Here is a 22,215-nt window from a genome sequence, read left to right on the forward strand (position 1 = left end):
AGTGTTAGACTTGAGCTCTATGCACACAATATATTTTCTGCAGGTCAGTAGCTACTCCACTGTGCCTCTCACTTGCAAGATCTTCTCTGTAGTGTTCCAGTTTTGCCCACATGACTTTAGACGGAAATAGGTGTGTCGTCGTTTTATTTATAATTGTTCTCATGCATAAAGGGTAGCAGTGGCGGTACGCAGAAACAAAAATCTCAAAGTCTACAAATGAAATCAAAAATATAATAGGTAAAAGGTAAAGGACCCCTGGACATAGCTGCCAAGTCTCCCGTTTTCCCCGGGAAACCCCCGTTTTTCCAGCTGTCCCCAGCCGAAAAAACTGATTTTTCCCCCCGGTTTATTCTGGCGCGGCGGCCATTTTGGAACTGGGCGGACCATGCTCAGAAGCGATTTTTGATGCTGCTCTGCCCAGTTCCAAAATGGCTGCAGCGCGACTTCTGGTGCGGCGGCCATTTTGGAACTGGGCACAGCAGCATCAAAACTCACTTCTGAGCATGCTCCGCCCAGTTCCAAAATGGCCGCCACGCTACTTCCGGTATGCTACTTCCGGTCCAGTCCCTTATTTTTCAGAGAGGAACTTGGCAGATATGCCCCTGGACGGTTAAGTCCAATCAAAGGTGACTATGGGGTTATGGTGCTCAACTTGCTTTCAGGCCAAGGGAGCCGGCGTTTATCCACAGACAGCTTTCCAGGTCATGTGGCCAGCATGGCTAAACCGCTTCTGGCACAATGGAGTACTGTGATGAAAGCCAAAGTGCATGGTAACACCATTTACCTTCCCGCCGCAGCGGTACCTATTTATCTACTTGAGCTGGTGTGCTTTTGAACAGCTAAGTTGGCAGAGCCTGGGACAGAGCAATGGGAGCTCACCCTGTCATGGGGATTCGAACCACCGACCTTTCGATCAGCAAGCCCAAGAGGCTCATTGGTTTAGACCACAGCGCCACCCACTCCCACAAAATACAATATATGACCACAAAACTGTTATGGAGGGGGTTGAAATGATGCAGCATCTCTCACATACACCAAACCCTACGCCAAAGGATAAATGGACATAAATCTGACATCAGGAATCACAAGACAGAGAAACCAGTAGGAGAACACTTCAATCTCCCAGGACATTCTATACAAGATCCCAAAGTAGCTGTCTTATTACAGAAAAATTTCAGAAACAGACTAGAAAGAGAAGTTGCTGAATTGCAACTCATTACCAAGCTTAATACCATGGAGAGACCTGGTCTGAATAAAGACATTGGATTCTTATCTCATTAGACATGATAAAGCTTTCTTTAGCCATCTCACCCCTTGCTTTTTCCTGCAAGACCAATTGCAGTCATTAACAGTTGTTAACAGTCGTCCACAGGTTTACCACTCCTATCAGCCAATCACCCATTCCCACCACCCTTCTGAGTATTACCCCTCCCTACCCTCTGACTATACATAAGGGTCTGGTGACTTCTGTTTCAGTGTGTCTGAAGAAGTGTGCATGCACACGGAAGCTCATACCAATGACAAACTTAGTTGGTCTCTAAGGTGCTACTGGAAGGATTTTTTTTTTAAAAAAAATTGTTTCGACTACGTCAGACCAACACGGCTACCTACCTGTAACCATCTCTCACATAAATAGCTTGTCTAAATCTTACATTTGGTTCTGTTGTTGTTGTTGTTTAGTCATTTAGTCGTGTCCGACTCTTCGTGACCCCATGGACCATAGCACGCCAGGCACTCCTGTCTTCCACTGCCTCCTGCAGTTTGGTCAAACTCATGTTCGTAGCTTCGAGAACACTGTCCAACCATCTCATCCTCTGTCGTCCCCTTCTCCTTGTGCCCTCAATCTTTCCCAACATCAGGGTATTTTCCAGGGAGTCTTCTCTTCTCATGAGGTGGCCAAAGTATTGGAGCCTCAGCTTCAGGATCTGTCCTTCCAGTGAGCACTCAGGGATGATTTCCTTCAGAATGGATAGGTTTGATCTTCTTGCAGTCCATGAGACTCTCAAGAGTCTCCTCCAGCACCATAATTCAAAAGCATCAATTCTTTGGCGATCAGCCTTCTTTATGGTCCAGCTCTCACTTCCATACATCACTACTGGGAAAACCATAGCTTTAACTATACGGACCCTTGTTGGCAAGGTGATGTCTCTGCTTTTTAAGATGCTGTCCAGGTTTGTCATTGCTTTTCTATTTGGTTCTAAGTGTACTCTAATCAATTGTCTAAGACATCACCCCAACACTTCTTGCCGCTTCTGGTAATGCCTCCTAGTCTCTATTATCAATTGTGCATCAAATAAAGTCCCACCAAACAGCACTAAAATCCTGTGGGTGTGCTTTTCATTGTATCAAACATGTGAATAAAGTGTTTTTTCTCTCTCTGATATTACTATTTGCCATGTGTTTCCCTACCAAATCTTCAAAGACACATTATCCAGGTTTCTCCATTGCCGTGCTATTGTTTTTCTAGCTGCCAACAAAAAATGCTTTATCAGATCCTTAGGTTCTTATGTTCTTATGAGATCCTATAAATATTGATAAGATTTCCAGACAAGATTCCGTGCGTATGTTGGTGCAAAGAACAGAGGATATCTTATAATGGAAAGGTGGTAAAAATGTTATCTGCTGCCTGAGCATATCCTGAATCTATATCTTCTCCCAGTCTCTGGCTGATGGTACGAAATTGGCTATTAATTTGATCCCATTTATTTAAACCCCTCCACAGTGAAGCCTGAAACAACAGTAAACTTTCTTCTGTGGTATTATGTAGATGAATGTTTGAAGCTTTTGTGTTGTTTTAGTTTTGTATCCGTTTCAATTTTAGTGTTATATTTTTGTGTTGTTTGGGTTTGACTTTTCATTTTTTTAAAACCCCCAGCAACTGATAAGCACAATATTGCTGGCCACCATTTTTTACAAGCTTATTCTGAAGGGGAGTTGTTGATTCTGAGCCCAGAAGAAAGGAGCATTAGTAGTATGGCAACTGCCATGTTCCCCCAGACACAAGCACAGCAACAACCTCTTTAATTGCTACAGGTTTGGCTGGGCCAACCGCAACATTGTTTAGAGAGCCCTCACAAAAAGCTGCCGTTGTATAAAATAGCAGGCTGAAGAAATAGTGTCCAGAAGAGGGCAGCCAAAATGGTCAAAGGCCTGGAAACGATGCCTTATGAGGAACGGCTTAGGGAGCTGGGTATGTTTAGCCTGGAGAAGAGAAGGTTAAGGGGTGATATGATAGCCATGTTCAAATATATAAAAGGATGTCATATGGAGGAGGGAGAAAGATTGTTTTCTGCTGCTCCAGAGAAGCGGACACGGAGCAATGGATTCAAACTACAAGAAAGAAGATTCCACCTAAACATTAGGAAGAACTTCCTGACAGCAAGAGCTGTTCGGCAGTGGAATTTACTACCAAGGAGTGTGGTGGAGTCTCCTTCTTTGGAGGTCTTAAAGCAGAGGCTTGACAGGCATATGTCAAGAATGCTTTGATGGTGTTTCCTGCTTGGCAGGGGGTTGGACTGGATGGCCCTTGTGGTCGCTTCCAACTCTATGATTCTAAATAGCTCTAGCAGAACTGACAAGGAGTTTTCCTGGGGAACTGAAGTCCCCAGACTACAGCTTTGCTTCCAGCTTTTCGACCAATTCACACCATCAAACTAATCTCTTGAAGAAAGGTCAGGCTAAGGATGGGCCAACCTCAACCTCATGTGGTCTATTTTCATTTCATTTTATGGACCCTGTGTGGTTTCACCAATGCATTTTTAACTATGGTAAAGAGCTCTCCGCAGAGGCATGATCTGTGTTCAGTGATCTTGAGTGTGCACCGTGGTTAGGAAGGAGTGTAAGAAGCATCTGGTTGGGTCAAAGGTCCAACATTCGTCTCAAGACTTCCCCAGCGAGTACCAGGTGGTCAACTAGAAATTGGTCAGTGGTCTTTCTGTCCCATGCAAGGAAGTTGCCCTACTTCTGTTCTCACCACCACATTTTTCTTAGAAGCTGCAGCTACACAGATGGCAACAAAGTCCTGCTCCTGTGGCCTGGTTCATGTTGCGTGCCTGCATGGGGAGAAATTTCTCAGCATGAACCAGCTCTGGGTGGGTTCATCATGCAGTACTGTGAAGTTTTGCTGCAATAGTGGATGGAGAGAAGCAGAGATCGAATGAACACACCTGAATTTCTTTCTTTTCAGACTATGCAGAGTTTATATTTCTGGGCCTCTTCCTCCTAGAGATGTCCTTGAAGATGTACGGGATGGGGCCCCGTCTTTATTTTCATTCTTCTTTCAACTGCTTTGACTGTGGGGTAAGCACTGTGGCACAGATAAGAAGTGGCACAGAACAAGTGCAAATGACAGAGAGGGGTAGAAGATTCTCTGGGGAAGTGTAGAAGATCCTGGAAGGGGAGAGGGGGTGGAAATGAGGTGTTATTGTAACACCTCCAAGAGCCAAATTACCATCTTGTCAGTGCAGGAATTGGCGGAGGATTACAGGAATTTGAATGAAACAGATTGTTCATTCATATATTCACTTCACAGAGTCCACAAACATGTCATAAGCAGGGCCGGCTCTAGGTAGAGCCCCGGTGGCGCGGTGCGCCAGGGTGCCGAGCTGGTAGGCGTGGAAACCATGCTGCGCCCTGCGAGAGCGGGGGCGCCGGAGCGATCTCCGCCCCTCAGCGCCAGGGCGCCCGACCTGCTCGAGACTGCCCTGGTCATAAGGAGGGCCTTTCTTCCAGTTAAAGTCTCTTGCCAGGGAGACTCTGTCCTTCTGGGATTGCTGAGAGAGGGTAGCTGAGAAGGGGGTTGAGATGTTGGTTGGATTTGGTCATTTACTTCTCCTTTCCATTCATAGCTGATTCATTTTCTTTTTTCATCTGTATGTGTTTGATGACTCAGGTCACAGTGGGAAGCATCTTTGAAGTGGTTTGGACTATCTTCAGACCGGGAACCTCTTTTGGGATTAGCGTCTTACGAGCCCTGCGACTTCTAAGGATATTTAAAATCACAAAGTGAGTAAAACAAACGAGCTCGTCCCCCTAATTTTTCTAAAAATGTTCCCTGAGCAAATGTCACCCCCACTTTTCCTTTTGTCGCCCTGTTGTTCCTCCTTGTTCCATCAACAACCCAGTTTCCCCGTCCCATTTATAACCTGTACTATTGATAGCGTTTAATTCATCTGGCTAAGCAGCTAAACAAAGCTAAATAAATTGGACAACACTGGTCAATAATGGAAACTCCCCTTCTGCCCCCGACACACAGGCATGCATACACCTGCTGGCTAACAAAAGCCAGCCCAAGTTGAAAGATCATTGCAATGCTTTAGGAAGCATGCTACAGTAACATCTGGATTTTCCAGGTATTGGGCTTCCTTGAGGAATTTGGTGGTCTCACTGATGAGTTCTATGAAGTCTATTATCAGCCTCCTCTTCCTCCTTTTCCTCTTCATTGTAGTCTTTGCCCTGCTTGGGATGCAGCTCTTCGGTGGCAGGTAAGCAGATGGCCAGGCCATGTTTGTCTGTTTTTCAAATGCCGACCAGTATCTCAGAATATTTAATAAAGCTGCCTCACTAGCTTTCACCAGGTTGTTTATCCATAAAGCTACTTGCTTCTTCTCAAGCAGCCCAAGGCAATTGCTTGCTCTATTCCTCCAACTTATAGTGGCCTTTTCATACTCAGTGCTTTCTTTTCTGGGGGGACGCATACCCCTGAACATTTTGTGAATCTAAGTTTGGCCTCATTGATGGGCAATATTTCAATATCAGTAGGAAAATGAGAGTACCCCTAAACATTTTTTTGTTAAAGAAAAAAAGCACTGTTTGTACCACCTCGCTTTTGAAGGGTTTATTGCCTTCACTCCTGTAGAGAAAGACTTAAAAATGTGTAGGCCAGGCATAGGCAAACTCTATTGAGAAATAATATATATATATGATAAGAATAATATTGGAGAAAACTGGATATTGAAACCTGCTTAACCTAAATCATATATCCCAGTTTTACAGCGGCCCTTTAAAGTATGCTTCACGCAGAGTATACGCAGTCAGAAGTTGACCTGGCTTAGAAAATACCACCAAGAGCGTAGGGAATTATCTCCCTTATATGAAACCCCTTACTAGCTGCACACTTGTAAAAGTATGCAGATGAAAATACAAACAGTTGGGTTTCTTTAACTGAAAAACAAACTGACTCTAAAGAGACTTTAAACTAAAGATAAATGCTTTCTCTCTTAGCAGTGTTATCTACCCACTTTCCAAACCTCCCACAAAACTCCCATTAAACTACCCAAGAATTAACAGCAAACTAGCATTATAACTAAACAACTCTCATACTAAGATTCAACTAAGGAATCTCTTAAACTGAGTCTCTCTCTTACTAAGATTCAACTTGGAATCTCTTAAACTGAGAACAACTGAGAGAGTGATCTACTAAGAGATGAATCAAACTGAAAGATCTAACTAAGAGATACAGAAGGCTTTCTGGCAGAGCCTTATATACAAGAAGCAGAGCCCACGCCTGTGAGCAATTAACAGAAACACCGGCACCTGTTTTTCTTAAACAGACAGTATTTACTTTAGACCGGATCTAAAGTAACTTGACTATTCAAAAAATCCAACAAACTCGGCCCTCCAGATGTTTTGGGACTACAATTCCTGTCATCCCTGACCACTGGTCCTGTTAGCTAGGGATCATGGGAGTTGTAGTCCCAAAACATCTGAAGGGCCGAGTTTGCCTATGCCTGGTGTAGGCCATGTATCTGATCCCAGGAAAGCAGTGCTAAATCTGGGCAGTGCTATCAGGGATCAGGAAGTGGAACTGGGGGTCATACACAGATCCCTACTGTTCTCTGGGGCTCCTGTTGCTAAATCTTGTTCATCTTTTCTACTATTTGCTCTTAATTTTCCTCCATTCTCTTTTGCCACCTTGTTCCATGCGCAGAAAATACATAGAGAATTATATTGAATCTTGAATCTTGGTTGCAGAATAGAGTATACAAAGTAGATACTGGTAAATATGTGCAGGAGACTGGGATGCAGACATACATACCACTTTCATCATATCTATGTGGAAATGACAAAAATGACAGTGGCAGATGAGATAGAGGGTAGATTAATCTTCTGCTGGTGGGCCAGAAATAGAAGCTTGTTCTAGCGTGTGTGTTTTTTAACTTCTTCTTCTCTACAGATTTAATTTTATGGATGGGACTCCTTCTGCAAACTTCGACACCTTCCCTGCAGCCATCATGACAGTTTTCCAGGTATAACTCTGGGGGCGAGGAGTCTGCAGCTGAAGAAATGAGCTCCGATACCTATGTCCTTTAGTAATGCTTCTGTTTAAGTTGTTGTTGTTGTTGTTTAGTCGTGTCCGACTCTTCGTGACCCCATGGACCAGAGCACGCCAGGCACTCCTGTCTTCCACTACCTCTCGCAGTTTGGTCAGACTCATGTCCGTAGCTTTGAGAACACTGTCCAACCATCTCATCCTTTGTCATCCCCTTCTCCTTGTGCCCTCAATCTTTCCCAACATCAGGGTCTTTTCCAGGGAGTCTTCTCTTCTCATGAGGTGGCCAAAGTATTGGAGCCTCAGCTTCAGGATCTGTCCTTCCAGTGAGCACTCAGGGATGATTTCCTTCAGAATGGATAGATAAGATATCTTTATTGTCATCATCCCCTTGCGGGAACAACAAGATCTAAATTAGGTTTGATCTTCTTGCAGTCCATGGGACTCTCAAGAGTCTCCTCCAGCACCATAATTCAAAAGCATCAATTCTTCGGCGATCAGCCTTCTTTATGGTCCAGCTCTCACTTCCATACATCACTACTGGGAAAACCATAGCTTTAACTATACGGACCTTTGTTCGCAAGGTGATGTCTCTGCTTTTTAAGATGCTGTCTAGGTTTGTCATTGCTTTTCTCCCAAGAAGCCGGCGTATTTTAATTTCGTGACTGCTGTCACCATCTGCAGTGATCAAGGAGCCCAAAAAGTAAAATCTCTCACTGCCTCCATTTCTTCCCCTTCTATTTGCCAGGAGGTGATGGGACCAGTGGCCATGATCTTAGTTTTTTTGATGTTGAGCTTCAGACCATATTTTGTGCTCTCCTCTTTCACCCTCATTAAAAGGTTCTTTAATTCCTCCTCACTTTCTGCCATCAAGGTTGTGTCATCTGCATATCTGAGGTTGTTGAGATTTCTTCCGGCAATCTTAATTCCGGCTTGGGATTCATCCAGTCCAGTGCAAAAACAAAACTATGCCGTGATAAACTAGGATATAGAAAAGACATGTATATCTCATGAGCGGTACCGGTACCTATTTATCTACTTGCACTTTTATGTGCTTTCAAACTGCTAGGTTGGCAAGAGCTGGGACCGAGCAACGGGAGCTCACCCCGTTGTGGGGATTCGAACCTCCAACCTTCTGATCAGCAAGCCCAAGAGGCTCAGTGGTTTAGACCACAGCGGCACCCGCATGTGTAGCAGCCCTCAAATCTGTCCTGAAATCTTCATATATGGTATGGTTAATGCTATTTCAGCCACCTCCTGACTAGAGTAGCAACTCATAATTTCTGGTCATTTCAGAGTACCTCTGTTAAAATAGCCTTTCTTTCACTGCTCTGATCCTGTCACCCACTGACTTCAGTTTCTGCAGTGGCTCTCTTTTGCTTTGACATTCTCCTTTTCTTTATAACAAAGCTCTCCATGCCTCATTCACTCACCATAGTCCCTTCTCATAATCTTCCCCTAATTCTGTGCTCCATAGAAGCTCGGCTGCCCTCTGCTCCTTTCCTTTTCTTGTTCTTTCCTCTGAATCTCCCACAACACCTACACACCTGGCTGGAGCAGCCTAGTCTTCTCTGTTGAGAATTCTTTCCCTTTAAATGAATCCTTCCTCAATAATAACTCATTGAGCCAAAGCTTTCAAGGAACACCACCTTGACATTGCGAAGACTCCTAATGAGAACGAACTCTTCACTGCTTCACTGCTTCTTCCTCAGAGGCAAGGTACACAGCCAACAGCGGGTCCACAAACCCTTTGGACCATATTTTGAAGGTGTGCAGGAGGAGAGGAGAGGAGAGGAGAGGAGAGGGGGCTGTTCAGTTGCACAAGTTTAAGTCTGCTGTGTGAGCAGAACAGTAGCACTGGCATGGACTTTGGTAATCTTTGGTGGTATGGCACCCTAAGCGAGGCCAAATTTGGTTTGATCTTCTCAGTGATGGATCTTCTCAATTTTGTGTCCCCTTGGCTCAGCACCCTGTGTGGGGGAACCACCTACTGGCTTTGTACTGGAAGCTGTGTTTGTACTTTTTCCTTATAAATAAATTGGGAGGACCATTTGGAAATTAGAGTTTCCCCCCATCGGCAGCCTGAAGTTGTTCAGTGCAGCTGATTCTGTAGTTTTGGCTCTCAGTATAATTTTATTGGGCTTTTCTTTGCCCCCACTTCCAACCCGTCTTTTCTAAAATGGGCAGTAGGACAGTAAGGCCTCTGAGGAGGGACTGTACCCCTTTTGTACAGTTCTTACTATTCTTTTGCCTTATTGTTATATAAGAAAGGCAGAATTTGGGGCCAAGGGAAAATGGGTGGTTGGTTAGAAGAAGGAAGGAAAAAGTGCCTTCCTTCTTCATTTCATTCCTTCCTTTTTTTCTTTGTGTCATTTGTTTCAGTGACTTAGTAGGTTCTCCATAACTGAAACAACCTCTTCTGAAGTGTAAAATAAGGACGTCGTTGTAACAGCTGCTTGTTCGTTTAGATTTTGACAGGTGAAGACTGGAATGAAGTGATGTACAATGGAATTCGCTCCCAAGGTGGCGTCAGCTCAGGAATGTGGTCATCCATCTACTTCATCATCCTCACGCTCTTTGGAAACTGTATCCTTCCTATTGCTTTGCCTTGATGGTGGTTCCGATGTGATATTTTGTAAATTTCAGCACCATGGAGAGAAGTAGCGTGAGAGCACTTCTGTCAATGTTGCTGCAAAGGGGAACTGCATTGCCAATCTCTACACTGTGGTTTGTTTGTACCAAAGTCCTGCCATGGTAGGCTGCAAAACAGGAGTAGGGTTGCCAGACTCAACAGAGGACAGGACTTCTATGCCATGAATTGCCCTGCTCTCTTTTGAGTCCGGAAACCTTAAAGAGAAACCAGCAGACCCTTTGCTTGGAAATTAAACAAAGGGTCTGCTGGTTTCTCTTTAAGGTTCCCAGACTCAAAAGAGAGCAGGGCAATTAAAGGCACAGAAGTCCTGTCCTCTATCGAGTCTGGCAACCCTAAACAGGAGGGGGTGGGAGGAAGAGGTGCAATTTCGCCCCAGGCAATTTTTCTAATCCAAATTTCTTATCTCCCACTAGGAGAAAAAAATTCCTTTGTAAAAGTAGCAGGGGAGGCCTAATTTAAAAAATAACAATACTTGGAGGGGGAGGGTTATGCATTCCCCACCCTCCTCCACTTCCCTTGCTCCAGAAGCTGCATTTTAGTTTTTAAAGGCTCTGTGGCGAACTGATAATGTACCTCCTGGCACCTTGTCTAGTTTGAGTTTTATCTTGACTTGCTGCTTGGCCCACATGACTGTCCTTTTAGTCTTAAGCAGCCCATCCCCTTCACTCTGCCATATTCCTGAGTCTAGGAACACACTTGTAGAAGTGGTCCTGCGTTTGAAATCGTAGCCCTTGGATAGGTGAGGCGGTTACCATTTTTCTGTGGTTGGCAGGGCCCCATCCCACACTGATGATATTAGAAGGAAAGATATAAAAGAAAGATCACATGGGATAGAACCACATCAGTATTGCTAAGTTTCAAGCAAAATAAAAAAAATTCCTTCAGTAGCACCTTAAAGACCAACTAAGTTTTTATTTTGGTATGAGCTTTCATGTGCATGCACACTTCTTCAGATACACTGAAACAGAAGAGCCATACCCTTATGTATATTCAGAGGGTGCTGGGGGTGGGTGGGAATGGGTGATGGGCTGATAGGAGTGGTAAACCTGTTGATGGCTGTTAACGACCGCTGATGACTGCAATTAGTCCGGGGGGGGGGGGAAGCAAGGGCTGAGGCGCTAAAGAAAGCTTGATCATGCATAATGAGATAAGAATCCTATGTCTTTGTTCATAGCCCTTGCTTTTCCCCCCGCAGGACCTATTGCAGTCATCAGCGGTCGTTAACAGCCATCAACAGGTTTACCACTCCTATCAGCCCATCACCCATTCCCACCCACCCCCAGCACCCTCTGAATATACATAAGGGTCTGGCTCTTCTGTTTCAAATGTATCTGAAGAAGTGTGCATGCACACGAAAGCTCATACCAAAATAAAAACTTAGTTCGTCTTTAAGGTGCTACTGAAGGAATTTTTTTTATTTTGCTTCGACTCAGACCAACACGGCTACCTACCTGTAACTAGAGCTAAGTTTCAAGTTTGGTGCAGTGAGGATACGGGAAACTCCCCTATGATCATGTGAGAGTCCATCTTTCAACCCACCCTGCTGCAGTATAGGCCCCTAATATGGGGTGGGGGTGGGGTGGTTTTGCAATTGCAGGTGCCATTACCCTCTTCCACAGGGCAGGAATGTCTGCATTATGTCCATCCAGCTGGTCTAATCGGATGCTTCATTCACCCTCAACTCTTTTAGATACCCTGCTTAATGTTTTCTTGGCCATTGCTGTGGATAACCTAGCTAATGCGCAGGAGCTGACAAAGGTAAATCTAGACCTCTTTGGTAAGAGCCACAAGTTCTGTCCAGATCAATATGTTTTTTTTAAAAAAATGAACTTTATTAAAGTTAAAAAACTTGTACAAAATATAAACAACAAACAAACAAACAACAAAGCATAATCAACAAACGGAAAACTAAAAAATTAAGTAAACAATACTAACAAAACTCAAACTCAAATAACAAATATCAAACTCAAATAACAGATATCAAATGACAAAGTAAGAAAATGATACTTTCAACTTAATACAAACTTAATCTTAAATAAACAAAATTTATACCTAATTTTACTTAAAAAATCATAAATAAATTATAAATAAATCATATACATGTGTGTTTCATCTATACATCATATATAATTTCTTATTCCACCTATACTCAAATTAAACCTCTAAATCATTATTCCGTCTAACCACATATATATTTTTAACATCCTGGAATATAACCTGAAATAAAAAGGAAGTCAGTTTTTAGAGGGAGAAGAGGGGGGAGGGGGGCAATAGAGGGAAGAAAGGGGATTTCCAGATCAATATGTGACGCGGATATAATTTTGATGGGACACGATTTGAGCCCCTGCTCACCAGAGCAAAACCACAGAAGATTCTGAATGGCAAGACCTCAGCTCAGGAATATGCGAAAATATTTTTTGAAATACAGACCATTGGTCCATCTAGCCCAGCCTATACTGAGTGGCAGTGAGTATTAAAAATGATAATAGAATACCACTGAAAACAACCCAATTAAAAAAGAGAATAAAAATTTAAAAGAGAATAAAGCAGCAAAGATTCCTGTAAGCAGCACAGTCCAAACAAGCAGTTAAAAGCATCCCTAAAGCTCCAAGGGAGAGGTGCCCCCACAGAGGAGGCCCTGTTCCTAGTTGCAGCCTGGAGTTTTTTTCTCACTGCCTTGAATTCTCAGTACCTATTATTTTCCCTCATTGATTAAATTTCTGTGAGGTGTGCCTGGCCTATCCTTTCTGCAACCATGGCAAAGGCAACTCATCTGTCTGGCTGAGTTTTGTTTTTGATCTCTCAACCTTTCCCTGTGATAGTAGGGCTTGTGGGGCTTGTGCGGGAAAATTTGCCAAGGGATTGTTTCCTTTCAAGGCCAAACCAGACACAACACCATTCATGAAATGACAATTTCTGCAAATGGCTTCTTAAAAGTAAATTGCTGGGGTGGGGACCTCACCAAAGTCCTGATCTGGATTTTTCCCCACCGGCACTTTACTTTTTAAAAAGCCTTTCATACGATTGCTAATTGAATGGATGGCATTGCATCTAGTTTGGCCCTCAGATTACCTGGTCTGTGGCAATGGTCATTCCATTTATTACAAAGGTCAGGGTTTATTACAGTTGGTGCATTGAAAGCACCATGCCCCAAATGTTATTTGTTTTCCTCCAAATCCTCTGCTATCTGACAGTGGCGCAGTTATCATTAACGAACAATTATGAGTTGGGGCCATGCCAAGGAAGGCTTCACTGGGAATTGGTGTGTGACGGTGTTCCAGGAAACCGCACGGGTCACAGTGAGCTAGCTAAGCAACCGGGCCGGTTGCCGCTCTCAGAGTGGGAATGGAATTATCCCATTCCGTATCTCCCATTTCCAACATGGATTCATCAACTTGTACTTCCTGGACTCCGAGCAAGACCCTCCAGTGCAAATGTATCTCTGACATGGCTAATGTGGATGTAACAGAGCGTAGTAATTGATGGCATTGTCTAATTTAACTCTGAAGCAGACAAATACACATCTCCCCAGCAGGTGAGAGAGAGAGAGAGAGGTCGTTCCCCCCCCCCAGTATTTTGTGCCCACCTAATTAATAAAAACGACACCTGGAAGGAAGTGGAAGCAGTATGGTGGTGGTAACTTGCCTAATTCAGAAGTAAGCTGTAAATATGCCAGTTGTGGAGAGGGCGATGCCATGCCCTCCTTCTGCATTGCTCCAAGAATCATCTTGAGGTGTGTGACTCAGTTCTAGCTGCCATACAGAAACAAGTAGTGCTGAGGCAAAGCAGGGCAGGTTTGGTAAGGTTTGGCAGGAACTATGCTCCTCTAGCAGGGACGCAGGTGGCGCTGTGGGTTAAACCACAGAGCCTAGAGCTTGCCGATCAGAAGGTCGGCGGTTCGAATCCCTGCGACGGGGTAAGCTCCCGTTGCTCGGTCCCAGCTCCTGCCAACCTAGCAGTTTGAAAGCACCTCAAAGTGCAAGTAGATAAATAGGGACCGCTACAGTGGGAAGGTAAACGGCGTTTCCGTGTTCTGCCCTGGTTCGCCAGAAGCGGGTTTGTCATGCTGGCCACATGACCCGGAAGCTATACGCCAGCTCCCTTGGCCAATAATGCAAGATGAGCGCGCAACCCCAGAGTCGGTCACGACTGGACCTAATGGTCAGGGGTACCTTTACCTTTAAGCTCCTCTAGCAAAGTCAAGGAAAGGAGGCAGGGCAGAGGACAGGCTGGTTGGCTAGCTTATCTCCCCAGCCGTTACCCCCCAGCGATGAGCAGGGCTCCTCTGGTCAGATGGGAAGACAGAGGAAAAGGTCTCCCTGCTGGTGGTGGAAGCCAGAAGCAGCTGCCCTAAGGTCTGAGGGATCTGAGACCCCAAGACTGTGACACTCAGAGGTGTTTGGAGGAGGAGTGGGGTGTAAGTGTGATAAACGATAATAATAACTTCAGAGGTGAAAGTAAATGCACTTCTGCATCTCCTTTCCAGGCCAAAGGACAGTGTCCACTCACCAACCCCAGGGAGCAATGCAAGTTACAGGGAGCTCCCTGTTCAAATAATTTTTGCTATATGTGTATCCATGTGTGAGCAGTCCTTTTTAGAATCCACTCTGCTCACCCCGAAAGGGGGAGGGGCTAGAAAAGGTGCCCTAAACATCGTTTGTCTCCCTTCCCCCCTAACTGGATTGCCGTGCCCAGTGGGGTCACCACCCAGTGGTTGTAAAAGACAATTGAAATTTGGAACGTGGAATATACAGACTTTGTTGGATAACACAGATAATGAGCGTCCTGAATGCAGAACTGCCATCATTGCAATAGAGCTGTGTGCTGAAAATGCTTTTGAGAGCTTAAGATTGGCCCTGCTGGGGCAGACCAAAGATCCATCTAGCTCAGTCACTGGTTTTCAACAATGCCCACCCAGTTACTACTGGGAAGCCCAGAATGGGGCATGAAGGCAACAGCTCCTTCCTGCTGTTATACCCACCTGCACATGCAATTATCTAGTAATAAGGAACTTTCCGGCCACAAACATGGAAATACTGTATGTCTATCATTGCAAAAATCCAGTTGAGAGGCTTATTCTCCCTGAATTTGTCTAATCCGCTTTTAACTCCCCCTAATCCTCTAGTGGCCACCACCGTATCTTGTAGCAGCAAATTCCATAAATCAATTAGGAAGGGTGTGAAGTGTCCTGAGCCTGCTGCCAATTGGGTGACACACACACACACACACACAACTTCTTGTTCTTTGCAAAAGAAAAGCTGGCTAATAGTCAGTTTCTAGCTTCAAAAACAACCGCAGGACTCTCCAAAGCCTGTAAACAGAGATGAAAGTGAAATGTCCATTTGTTTATTGAGTTCCATTTGTGAATCGCTTCGATTTAACAATAGCACATAAAAGCATCTCAGATATAGAACAGTTCAGATTAAATGCAGACGCAACCTGGGATTTAAAAGACAAACAAACTCCACTTAAAAGGCTTGTTGAAGAAGGAATGTCTTTGACAGGCTCTGAGAAGACGATAAAGACCACATCTGCCTGATATGTAATGGGAGGCAGTTTGAATGGGCAGCTGCCTCCATGAATGTGACTTACTTCCAAGTATCCGTGCTTGGGACTGAGGTCTTAGGACTTGGAAGTCAGTTCCAGTCTGGTCACCTTCGTGTGATGCAGTGTTGTAAAGATTTTTAAAAGCTTTAACTTCCAAGAATTTGATTTCAAAAACAACTGGTTTCAGCTCGAAATTGGAGTCATGACTCTGGTTCCACAGATCTCATCTTGCTCTTATAACAAAGCTCATAACATGTGGGAAAATAGTGAATTCTGCTATGTTCCCTTTTAACCAGCTCCTTTGTCTTTTCTTTAGGATGAGCAGGAAGAAGAAGAGGCTTTTAATCAGAAGCATGCCTTGCAGAAAGCCAAGGAAGTCAGTCCAATGTCTGCCCCCAACATGCCTGCTATAGAGTGAGTGGCCGCCTCGTCTGTCATAGGGCACCCTCTCCTCACCCCCTAAAAACTTGCTGTAGTCGTGACGATTGAGTTCACATTCAAAAGAAAGAGAAGTCCCTCTGTAGAGCCTAAAGCAAATTTGGTGGTTGCCGCTTAGGTGAAAGATTTGAGAGGTTTCAAGGAAAGCCAAAATATTGTTTAGTTGAGGTTTCTGTATTTTTCACCCGGCTTCTGCACATCCTACAGGTGATGCACTCGAGAAACCTTGTGGAAACTCAATGAGGTTTGATCAGAAGAGCAAAATTTCCCCCAAAGGTTTTTGCATATTCTTAGCACTGTGCAGACACCTTAGCAGTGTCAAACTTGCAAGCATTTGTGCAAAGCTAGAAGGGGGGGGGGAATGCAGGAATGAAGCACACCTAGCATCACAGATCCATAGGGCTGGAAGAGTTTAGATGGTTAAAAGCAGTGTCAAAACGAAAACGTTCTTAGATCAACAAGTTGTCGGGAAGATTTTCTCCATTCCAACGCCAGCATCTTTAAATAAATAAAAAAAGGGGGGGGAATTGTTCCATCATTGAGGAAATTAATCCTAATCATTTCCACATAGAACTTGGTCTTCAAGTGCCCCTTTTTTACCCTTCTTTCGGCATGTTTGCTTGTCAAATCTCCTAGATCAGCTAGGATTCCTTTAAATGGGATCAAACTTTTCCCGAGGGTACATTGAACTGTTCCATCCCAATGGCTTTCCATTTGGCAGCAGCCACCATGTGCAGGGTTTGTTGGAATATTGGGGTGTAAATCACCAATATTCTTACTACTGCCACTGGCTTCGGTAAAGAAGACAGCAAACAATCGTAGGTGCTAATCTACGTTTATTCAGAGAGTGTGTGTTCAGCCATCACTCTCCAGTTCAGAAGAAAGTGAAAGTAGAAAGAGAACAAAGAACATCACATGACAGGAGATCAGGTTACAGCTTGAGCTCCTGTGTGGGAAAGTTACAGCAATCACATAAAGTAAACATTCATCCACATGCAGCATCTGTGCCATGCAGAGGATTTATGCTAACATCTCCCCTGAATCCTGAAATGGAAAAAGATGCAAATGTGAGAGCATCATTAAGAGAAGTGAACAGACAGTTGTCATAAACAAAATAGGACTTTCCTGCTGTGGAACTCTCTGAGACTGGATTGACCAGCTTTGGCTTCCAGGGGACCAGAGCAGTTGCTCTGTTGACAGAAACAGTGTTGCGTTTGACAACCTGTTGTTGTGGCTTAGCCTGTGTGACTGCTGCCTGTTTTGGAGTTCTAAGCACAGCTAAATTTGCAATTGCTGTGTTGGCAAACTCCTGAGAATACCTCTTGGGTCCTCTTCTAATCCTCTCAGACCTGCGTGAGAGGTGCAAATCCTGTTTACTGAGATTCTCCCCTTCAGGACTTTTGGGAGAACTCATACCAATGGTAAACAGTGGATCTAGTGCTTCAAGCACTTTTTCATCATCCGATGATGGTCTGTTAAAAACAGCATGAGTTCCTTTGTGTATGACTGTCTCCCCTGTGTCAGAGCTACTCGGGGTAGAGCCTTCAGCAAAGGAATCATTATCACTACAACTTGTGTCAGTGTAGGAATCATCAAAATCATTGGCACCTATGGGAAATTCATCAAGAACATATGTTTCTTGTGGCGTAGGAGTGTGTTCTACCTCTTGAGTAAGAATCACCTCATTGGAAGAAAGCAACATAACTCTGTATTGACCTTCCTCAAAACCCAATAGAATGCTTTGGACTGGCTTGCCCTCAAGCGAAGCCACCCACATTTTGGTTCCAAAAACCTTAGTGTTGCTCACATCAGGCTTTTGTTGGAACAGAATCTCATAAGGAGAACGTTTCTGTCCTTTAGGAACCTGTCTGAGCCACTGGTAAAGGAAAAATGAGATGCTTTCAGCCCACAGTTGTTCAGACAATCCTGAACTCAGCAGTTGCGCCTGCATGCCTGCTTCTAACTTAGTGTTAACCTTAACACATAAGCTTTTGTCCCAAGCTGCCTGGGTTTTGGCAAACTTGTGGTGAATGCCTTTGTCATCAAAAAAAGCTTGAAACTCCTGTGAAGTAAAAAGAGGAATGTCATTGGTTAACAAACATTCAATTTTACAACCATGTTTCAGTTCAACCTTAGCATGAAATTCAGAAAATTTCACAATAGCCTGCTGAGGCTTTTGCAGAGGATAAAACCACGTATACTTAGAGAAGTGGTCAGTTATCAGAAGATAATATTTGGCCTTGCCAAGGGACTTCGGCATAGGACCAAAAACATGAGCAGAAACGATCTGGAAACAACGTGTTAGACCTTTCTTGCTTGGTTGCTTCTTTGCCACCTTAGGCTCCTCTGGACCTGTTAAACAATCATCAACAACATTAAAACATGCATCACTTTTATCATAAGATAATCTGAAAAGGTTATCTTTGTCTCTGTGTCCCGTCAAAAGAACTTCTCCATCTTTAGAAATCACACAGGTGCCCCTGTGAAAACACAGCTCAAACCCCTTCTCATCAATTTGAGAAACACTGAAAAGGTTTTGCTTCAGCTCTGGAACAAGATACACATTACTGATACTCAAATTTAGAGATTTCAGAAAAATAGTTCCTTTTCCAATGGATTTCAAAGAATTGCCATCTGCCTGTGACACGATGGAGTCCAGCTTCTCAAAAGTCTGGAACAGTCTCTTGTCGTTCACCATATGGTGCGAAGATCCCGAATCTATGATCAGATAAGACCCGTCGTCTTCTTGGTCATCAAGCTGAGTGAGCATTACAAGCATTTTGCGTGCTGTAGGGCCCTTGCTGCTGCCGCTGCTGCTGCTGCTGCTGCTGCTGCTGCTGCTGCTGCCACTACCGCCGCTGCCTCGCCCCTTAGGCCCAGAAGCCTGTTGTTGACTTCCTGAGTCCTTCTGGGGTCGTCTGCATGTCTTGGCTGTGTGCCCAGGAATATTGCATAACTGGCATCTGACCACAGTTTTAAGGGCTTGTGCAGTCTCTGCAGATACACCAGGTGAGGGTGAGTAGCGCTCCCCGTTGGCCTCCGCCTGTGCGCGGGTCCTGTCCTCCTCATTAAGCAATGAAGCATAAATTCCTGCTGCAGTCATTTGCTGAGGGTCTTGAGCCCCCAGCTGGGCTGCAATAGCATTATAGGACTTGGGAAGGCTATTTAGCACTGTAAAGCAATAAATGTCGTCATCCAAATTGACGTTTCTGTCAGCTAGCTCCTGGCGTAGTTGACGCATCTGATGCAAATGGGCTCTCAAGTCTCCTCCCTCCTTCAGACGCAAATTAATTAATCTCTGAAAGAATAATGTTGTTGATCCGGCGCGCAACCTAAGGTGCTCGTCCCGAAGATGAGTCCAAACATCATAAGCATTATCTAAGTTCCGAATATGAACCAGCTGTGATGGGTCCAAATGCAGAACTATTGTTGCCCTTGCCTGTGCGTTGCGATTCAACCACCTGTGGCCTGGCAAAACGGGCGGTGCGTTCTGAATCAACTCAATAAGTCCTTGCCGGATAAGAACACATTCCATTTTAACACTCCACGTTGCATAATTTGAGTCATTTAACAAAGGACACAAACTCTTGGGTGTTTGATCTGAATCCCCGGCTTTAGCCATCTTGCTTCTGTAAGCGTGCTGCTAGCTTCTGACTTCAAAGTACAAAGAAGCTGCAAATTAGGCTTTCGGCAGGCATCTGCAATTAAGCTGCCGCTTTAGAGGTTTTATTGCCGCTATAAATCAGTCCCGGTTACTCACTGCTCCGGTGATAAGGAACGCAGACTATCCGTGCTCTTCCTCCCCTGGAACGCAGGAACCGGTGACTCCCAAGCAGGCGAAATTCCTCAGGATCAGCTGCTGCAGATTGAGGCCTCCTTGCCAGTTTACGCTTTTCAGAGGTCCGAAGATCGGAACCAGAGCTCTGCCAGAACTCTGCTACCACTGTTGGAATATTGGGGTGTAAATCACCAATATTCTTACTACTGCCACTGGCTTCGGTAAAGAAGACAGCAAACAATCGTAGGTGCTAATCTACGTTTATTCAGAGAGTGTGTGTTCAGCCATCACTCTCCAGTTCAGAAGAAAGTGAAAGTAGAAAGAGAACAAAGAACATCACATGACAGGAGATCAGGTTACAGCTTGAGCTCCTGTGTGGGAAAGTTACAGCAATCACATAAAGTAAACATTCATCCACATGCAGCATCTGTGCCATGCAGAGGATTTATGCTAACAGGGTTTAGCCAGAGAGCAGGCCTAAATACTTTGTCCAGAGAGACCCCGAGTCCATTCATATGTTACTGGGGTGGTAGAGTTGCCCCAGCACACCTTCTCCCTTCTGGCTGCCTCCCACCCTGTGAGAATGTCTTTATTTCACACTTGTAAGCCAGAATGTATTGCATATCTAGCTTCAGTGGCCCTGGTGGGAAAGGGATGCTTCCCTGCAAAGTGCCCACATGATGCAGCCTGCTCATGAAATGCAAATATTTTTACATCAACTGTGAGGTGGGGAAGCCATTAACAAGGCTCCGACTTTGCAGCATCAACTATGTCCCACTGCGAACCTGCTGCCTCTAATGCTTCATGCCTCTAGGGCACAGGGAAAATGCTGAAATTCAGAGTATCTTTGGGAAGAAGCATGAGGGTTGAGAAGAAAGATGCAGTTAGCTAGTTCTATTCCGCTGCAGTAGATCACTCCACCTTTTAAGCACAAATAAAAATGCTGCAAAGTGAATTTGAAGACTATTTAGTGGTGCTGCTTGACTGAAGTCCTCCTTGCTCAGGGGTCAGCTAACTTTTTCAGCAGGGGGCCGGTCCACTGTCCCTCAGACCTTGTGGGGGGCAGGACTATATATATATATTTTGGGGGGGGGGGATAAACCAGAGATGCATTTTTTTAAAATAAAAGCACACATTCTACTCATGTAAAATCACCAGGCAGCCCCCACAAATAACCCAGAGATGCATTTTAAATGAAAGGACATATTTTACTAATGTAAAAACATGCTGATTCTGATTTAGAAGGCGATTGGGCCGGATCCGGCCCCTGGGCCTTAGTTTGCCTGCCCATGTTCTAGCTCTTGGGAACTAGGTGGAGAGCCAAAACTTGAGGTGGGGGTTGGGGTCATAGCTGCCAAGTACCCCGTTTTCCCCGGGAAACCCCCGTTTTTACTTACCTTTTCCCAGTGGTCCCCCGTATCACTTCGTCTCCTGTTTTTCTCTGTTATTTTCTCCTGCCGGCGGCCATGTTTTTTCTTTCTGATTTGCCCTTCTATGGGCACCAAAAATGGCCGCCGCTGGCTTCAAAAGTCACATCTACGCATGTCCGGAAGTGCATAGACGCGACTTCCGGTGTCGTCGGCGGGCATTTTTGGTGTCCATAGATGGGCGGAGCAACACCGGAAGTTGCGTCGACGCACTTCCTGACATGCGTAGATGTGACTTTCGAAGCCGGCGGCAGCCATTTTTGGTGCCCATAGAAGGGCAAAGCAACACCGGAAGTTACGTCGACACAACATCCGGTGTCACACGGCTGCCGGTCCCGGATTCTGCAGTCCGGGACTTGGAAGGTAAGGTTGGGGTACGCAAAAGCTCCCTTTTCTGACGAGAAGCTCTGAACAACGGCAGCGAAGGAAAGCAGGTCCATTCTTGGTTGCAGCAGCAGAAGTCCCAGAAGTGACAAACATCCCAATCAAATGTTCCACGGCTATGCTAGAGTAAGGGTGCTTGCATGCTGAAAAGTATGGCAGACTGGATGCTGATGTATGAAAGGATAGGAATGTCTGCATCTTGGCGTGTGTGGGCCTGGATATGGGGGAGTGCTGGCCACAAGGATTTGGCACATGGTGATAGTCTTGGGTGCCCACAAGTTTCCATCTCTGGTGCAGGGGAGTGTTTCCAGGTGGCTCTGTTTGCGGTTGGTATGTGGATATGATGTGCTGTATTTGAGAGGCTGACTTTCCTGGGTGGCTCACAGATTAAATGGGTTTTGTGGGCGATGCGTGTAACACAAACACATTACAATATACGTGTGCACATTGCAATATGTCCATGCTATCGTATATTCATAGGTCGGGGGGGGGGGAGAGCAGTCACTCCTCCCCCCTCTGCCTCAGAACAGTGTATCTCTAGTTATTATGTGGAATTAAAATGGAATCATAAAAAAATGGTCTTAAAATCCACTATCCTTTTTTTAAAAGTAATGGCTAAGAATCAGCCTTCAAACGTTACACAGGAATTTTACCATATGCATACACACACGTTTTGCTGAAATATACAACCCCCTCACACATATTTTGAATCTTGAAA

General features: G+C 44.8%; 1 protein-coding gene across 1 annotated transcript in view; it reads left to right on the forward strand.

Annotated features, from left to right (window-relative positions):
- CACNA1E (calcium voltage-gated channel subunit alpha1 E) overlaps positions 1–22,215 on the forward strand; it is a 281,416-nt gene that overhangs the window by 144,299 nt on the left and 114,902 nt on the right. Inside the window, exons 11-17 of the mRNA XM_060277446.1 lie at positions 4,187–4,299; positions 4,892–5,004; positions 5,352–5,483; positions 7,175–7,247; positions 9,739–9,856; positions 11,614–11,681; positions 15,787–15,884. Coding sequence (XP_060133429.1) covers positions 4,187–4,299; positions 4,892–5,004; positions 5,352–5,483; positions 7,175–7,247; positions 9,739–9,856; positions 11,614–11,681; positions 15,787–15,884 — 715 coding nt within the window. The remainder of the gene's footprint in view (positions 1–4,186; positions 4,300–4,891; positions 5,005–5,351; positions 5,484–7,174; positions 7,248–9,738; positions 9,857–11,613; positions 11,682–15,786; positions 15,885–22,215) is intronic.

Source organism: Zootoca vivipara, chromosome 7, assembly GCF_963506605.1.
Source record: "Zootoca vivipara chromosome 7, rZooViv1.1, whole genome shotgun sequence".
Taxonomy (NCBI): Eukaryota; Metazoa; Chordata; class Lepidosauria; order Squamata; family Lacertidae; genus Zootoca; species Zootoca vivipara.